Source organism: Odocoileus virginianus, chromosome 14 (assembly GCF_023699985.2).
Source record: "Odocoileus virginianus isolate 20LAN1187 ecotype Illinois chromosome 14, Ovbor_1.2, whole genome shotgun sequence".
Taxonomy (NCBI): domain Eukaryota; kingdom Metazoa; phylum Chordata; class Mammalia; order Artiodactyla; family Cervidae; genus Odocoileus; species Odocoileus virginianus.
In genome coordinates this window covers 31555668-31561667 of record NC_069687.1, presented here as the reverse complement: position 1 = coordinate 31561667, position 6000 = coordinate 31555668, and the positions used below count along the sequence as shown (strand labels likewise).

Sequence of the window (6000 nt, the reverse complement as noted above, 5' to 3'; positions counted from 1 at the left end):
TTTCTGTTGTGTTTAAGCCACTGGTCTACGATGCTTTATTTTAGCAGCCAAAGCTAAGACACAACCTAACTGAATTTTTAGAAATAGAAATAAAAAACTGGCATAGAAGGGAACTATACAGTTGAGAAGTCATGAGTCAAATGACTCTTTGGTTCTCTTTAAATGAGAGTGTCATTTTTACATGAATCTAGCCTTCTTTCTCTGCAATAAAGGTCTCTTGATGATCATGGCCCAGAGACTGGACCCCAGTATGGTTACCATTGTTTATAAATTGTATTCATGTACTGCCATATAAATAAATTATGAATATTAACATTTCATATATTTGTGCATGTTTTATAAAATGTGGAGTAAAAGATTAAATGGAAAATTTGAAGAGTTTCTCTCTACATCCTAATAAATTTAGCACATTGCCTATTTCTTGTACCCTTTCAATTAGATTCATTCAGTAATTATACTTTAAAACTTTTTATAGTGGAAATGTAAAAAAAATTATAGGCATGAAAGTACAATAAATCCCATGTACCCATCACTGAGTTTTAATGATTATCAATTTATGATCAATTTTATTTCATCTCTACCCCCATATCTCTCATCTAAATTATTTTGAGACAAATCCCACATATAAAAAATTTAATTAATTAAATTATATTATACTCCACATAGCATTAATAAAAATGAGTGAAAGAGAAATTGAGAAAGAAAGAGAAAATGAATGAAGAAAGGAAGGACGGAGGGAGAGGATGAGAAGCATAATTTGCTTATTATTTTATTCTTGCAAATGTAAATTCAAATGAATAACAAGAGTTTGATCTGGTGCAAGTTAGTTTGCTTTAATTTGGAAATGATCCCGATTAATGAGTATTTACCTTCAAGAGTTCAGTTCTGCTGAGAATCCACTGAGCCTGATGCCTGTGTACTTCAAATACTTTTAGATGGAATTAAGACTCTGTAAGAGTATGTGCTGTTACCTAGAATGGTGGACAATATGGAAACAGAACCACTATATTCTGAGTTTCCTTGCCACTTAAAACAAACAAACAAAATAAAATTCAGTATTTTTCTACCTATGGCTTTATTTTGTTGTGTTTTCATTTTGGCCAGAAGCCTTCAATAAAGATAGAAAAACATAAAATTACAGAGATTAAATATAGACATGCAGCAATGACCAAATCACATCCACAATCAGGTAACCTTCCTATAGTCTCAGATACGGGTGATCATTCCCTCAGCTCACAAATAAAAGACCCCATTCTTGTGGGCAGTGGGTAAAAACACATGGGTTTATCGCGGGTTTTACTAATTGACCTTGGACTCTGCTGACCTCCAGAGGGAGCCCTATGGCAGTCAAATCTGAGACTCACTCATGAAAGGTCCAAAATTAGTTTGAATTACCAAGGCAATGTTTATGGAGTGTGGCAACATTTCTGATAACCTAAGCTCACGTGTTGGCATTCAATAGTAGCAATTTTAGAATAGCAAGCAACTTAAGTAAGCAATTTGGTGCCACGCCATGTAGCCTCATGAACCTATTGACAAGAGCAAGTATTCAAGCAAAACAATCTCTAATACAACCATTTGCCTCTGTTTTGTTTTTCCAAATAGCAATCACAGGGTCAAACCAACTGTATTACTTGGGAAATTCTTTGAGCTAAAGACATGCAGTAACTTAGAGTAACACAACTCTGAACTGCTTCAAAATACTGCCTTGATGGTACATTAGGATGTGTGTGTTTGTCGCTCAGTCATGTCCGACTCTTTGTGACCCCACAGACTGTAGCCCACCAGGCTTCTCTGTCCATGGATTCTCCAGGCAAGAATACTGGAGTGGATTGCCAATCCCTTCTCCAGATAATCTTCCCGACCCAGGGTCCAAACCCTGGTCTCCTGCATTGCAGGCAGATTCTTGGATATACATGTTAAATAAGCCATTGTGAGATTCTGAAGCTCAACATTCTCATCCACACAATATCTTTGGTGGAAGGAAGAGTAATTTGGGAAAAAAAAAACAAAAAACTACCACCGGCTGATATAAAGGAGCAAGGATCTGTTATTTAAAATCATAGAAAATCTAAAGTCTTAACACTAGTTCAGACTTGAACTGCATTAAGCTTTCTGTGTCTCATAGTTTTCTGTGTCTGCATTCTATAATATTAAGGGTCTTGAGTCGTATGCTCTGACAATGAGAGTGATGAATACTACTGCTTTGTATTTATATGATACTTGTACTTCAGAAAACTCTAAAGACCCTCAAAGAGTAGGTAAACCTGTCAAGTAGATATCATACATACTTTATTATTATTAAAGAAGTAACTCACTTGTTAGCTAATGTACAAATGCATGTATAATGTATGATGCTTTTTAAATATGGCTCAATTGAAAGAAGGATAAAGAAATTTCTCCTATAACCTGAGAACCACTTAGATTATAAAACTGATATTTTATGGTTAGAATTCATAGCTTTCTGAGAATTCTAATCATAAAATATCAATTTTTCTAGTAGCACCCCAAAGCAATAAGATCAACTGTCTGATAAGATTGACAATATCAACTGTCCAAGTGTGACATGCCATTCTACTCTTTTCTTCTGGGAGTACAAAGCCACAGGATAGGCAGAAAAGATACAGGAGAGAAGAACCCAAACCAAGGAAACTGGTGGCATCATTGTGGCATCAGAGAGAGCTGATAAGTGAAGAATCTTGGCTTTCGGAGGATTCTAATTCATTTTTAAACAATCTGCAAGCAAAGACGCCAAATATCATTCACCTCTTTCTTGACCCAACCAGACTTCACCTCTTGTATTCTGACTTCTTGCTTTTTTTTTATAAGCAAAAAGCAAAGTACAACATGCCCATTATGAATGACTAACTTGGTGGTGTGTCTGGGCTTATGGCTGATACAGCTGGTGTTATCTCATATACTCCTATGACACGCTGCTTTCAGCGACACTGGCTTATTTCCAGTGGAAACTGGAGAGTCACAGTCCTCGGAGAGCAGAAGTGTAACTAAATACGCAGTGTAAGAGCATGCTCTTGACTCAACTGCAGGGCCATTGCCCAGGACTCACTCAATGATGCACGACAGTTGGACACAGAGAATCCAGGTTCAGAGTTACACAGTATGAGCTCTGGGGCTAGAAAGCTGGCTGATAGCCTCTATGGTCAGCTGAGCATTCCTTTTCTTGTGTTTTTTCCAGCTTTATATCCATTCATGAGTAAGAGTGATGGAGGCATCAAGGGGACTTCGTTGAAACACTAGACCTTACATTAGGATAAATGTAGATTCGAGTCCCCAAGCAACATTTCCCAGCGAGAAACCTACAGAATGAAAAAGATTTAAGAGACTTAGCAACCAAATACAATGGGTGGACTTTTGGGTCCCAATTTGAACAAAATAATACCTGGATATTTAATTTCACTAAGGAATCATGTTTAATTATTAAAAGGGTGACACTTTTATTATGGTTCCATTATTCAAAGTCCTAGCATTTTAGGATGGAGAAGGCAATGGCAACCCACTCTAGTACTCTTGCCTGGAGAATCACGTGGATGGAAGAGCCTGGCAGCCTGCAGTCCATAGGGTCACTAAGAGTCAGACACGACTAAGCGGCTCCACTTTCGCTTTTACTTTCATACACTGGAGAAGGAAATGGCAACCCACTCCAGTGTTCTTGCCTGGAGAATCCCAGGGACGGGGAAGCCTGGTGGGCTGCCGTTTATGGGGTCGCACAGAGTCGTACACAACTGAGGTGTCTTAGCAGCAGCAGCAGCATTTTAGGAAGACCTATTGAAATATGTATGAATGCAATGATGTCTGGGATGCTTCAAGTGGTGGAGTGAGGCAGAAGGAGGTTGTGATGAAACACAGATTTGCAACAAGATTATGCATGAGCTACTAATGACTAACTCTAACCAATGAGTGCATAGGACTTATGCTATATTCTTTTTTCTTATTCAGATAGATAGGTAGATAAAAAATTTCTCATTATAAAACACTTTTTAAAATATCAATTTTTCCCAAGGGCTTGCTTGTAGTTTTGTGGGGTATTTGATTTATTTATATAATAATATGTTTAGTGAGACCCAAAATCTGATAGAATATCAGTAGCTTTATGTAACTCAGCAAAACAATACCTCAGTCCCCTACCATGACCACTGTGAAGCAGGAAATAATACCAGCCATTTAAAGCAGAAACTATGGTTCTCTCATAACAAGAATCCTCTCTTTCAGTGTAGCTAAACACTCTATAAGCTGTTACACTCTGAGGTACTTAAAAAACTGCAATAGCTGAATAATATATTGGAATTATATATATATATAGTAAAAGCAGTTTGATAAAAAGCATAAGAATTATTAAAGAGCAATCATGCATTCCATAAAAGCTTTCATAGCTCAGAGTACTCTTGGGAAACTCTTGGGTACCTCAGAGTGAAATGAGGATTCCCACCAGGATCTGACTACAAGGTAAACTTCTAGTAGGGTGTCAATTAGATACCCTAGCTATTAGCACCAGTTTCCCTGGTGCCCTGGAAGATGCGGGTTCCAGACTCTGGCTAAACAGTTCTGCCTTTCCCTTCGTCCTGGCCCACAACCTCATTTCTGAATATGTAAGACCTGTGAGTCTTGAAGGGCAGGATCTACCAGCATTCATTAAAACTTCAGGGGTAGCAGCTCCCAAGTTCCATGAACGGTGTTCAGGATTTGTTTTCAAGCTGTAATGAAATATGCTTTTATATGCTATAATATAAACGATTTTCAACATTTCAGTAAAGTATGCTATTTCAGCACAAGAAAACACTGGAAATAGCTTTGTCTTATGATCTGAAAATAGTAATAGATAATCTAAGAGGAAACAGAGATAGATCTGTGGAAAGATAATGTTTTCTGTGTTTATTTTTCTTGCCGAACTCCAAATAATTGCTTTGGCAGCAGGCGGCTCTAAAGCTGCCCCCTTCTGAAGACTCAGAGGTGTTTACAGAAGTTGAAAGTTCTAGCAGTACATTTCCATGAGCTCATTAGCAGTTCCTTTAATTTTCACGTACACAAGTGAATAGCCACGTGGTAAAAACTCTTGCTTTGAGCTTTCCCTTTAATAACAAAGCAGCAGAAGTCAGATACGTGATTACTGCAGTATCGGGGCATCTTTTTAGAATCCTGCTTTGGTCACTACCATTCAAAGCAACTCTAATGCCATTTTTTGCCGGCCTCTTTATGCTAATCAGCCTAGTCCATTCGGCTCCTCCTTCTTCCAGCCTCCCTTAAGAACTGTTCACTTTCAGCTGTCACAGAGGGTAACTCAGACCAGCCTTAGAAATCACTTGATTTAGCTCAGTAGCACTTTTTTTCTCCTTTGTGTATGTGTTACTCTGCAGTCATCTCTAAATACTCAGGACATTAGCTTCACATCAGCAGAAGGAGTCGATAATTGCGAGACTATAATCTGTTAGAAAAGTGTTACTTTGCAGGATTTTACACTGTAAGGGGGGAAGTTCCAATGTGCTTTGAAATGAAAGAAGAATTAATTGTGCTTTTATCCAAATGAACTGACATCTTTATGTGCAGGAGAAGCTACAAGTTGGTAAATATTTATTTCAAGAATCATGACTACGAAGCACTTGGAAGTGCATTAGAGAAGTAAACGCTTTTCCAGGCAAGGACAGGATCTGCTTGTACCTCTGTGGCTGTGGGTAACGTGTGAACACCGTTCTTGGTGACCGGCCAAGGGAAGGGATACCCTACTATCCTGGAGCCACAGCCATACAGCCAGTACCATGTCTACCACACAAAGAAACGGCAGCAGCCACCTAGTCAACAGTTTGCACACCTGTAGACTGAAGCTTCCAGAGGAACAGCAACATCAAGGTGAGTCAGTCAAGCTAATGGGTGGTATGTTTTGTGACCTCCTGTCCATTTGCATTCTTGGAAGGATGGTGGGCTGGGGAAGTACCTGTTGTGAATCTCTGTTGTGAAATGCTTTGCAATCTTCCATTTTTAAACTCT

The 6000-nt window shown here is 38.5% G+C and overlaps 1 protein-coding gene across 5 annotated transcripts in view; it reads left to right on the top strand.

The window, feature by feature from the left end:
* The first annotated feature begins 5124 nt into the window (after positions 1-5124).
* Positions 5125-6000, top strand: part of RANBP3L (RAN binding protein 3 like) — a 54370-nt gene continuing 53494 nt past the window's right edge. For 3 of the 5 annotated variants that reach the window (XM_070476586.1, XM_070476587.1, XM_070476589.1), the window contains exon 1: positions 5126-5862. In XM_070476586.1, the coding sequence (XP_070332687.1) occupies positions 5772-5862 (91 nt within the window). In that variant the 5' untranslated portion in view covers positions 5126-5771. Of the gene's footprint in view, positions 5863-6000 lie in introns of all 5 variants that reach the window. The other 2 variants (XM_070476590.1, XM_020900511.2) reach the window with 2 other exon arrangements.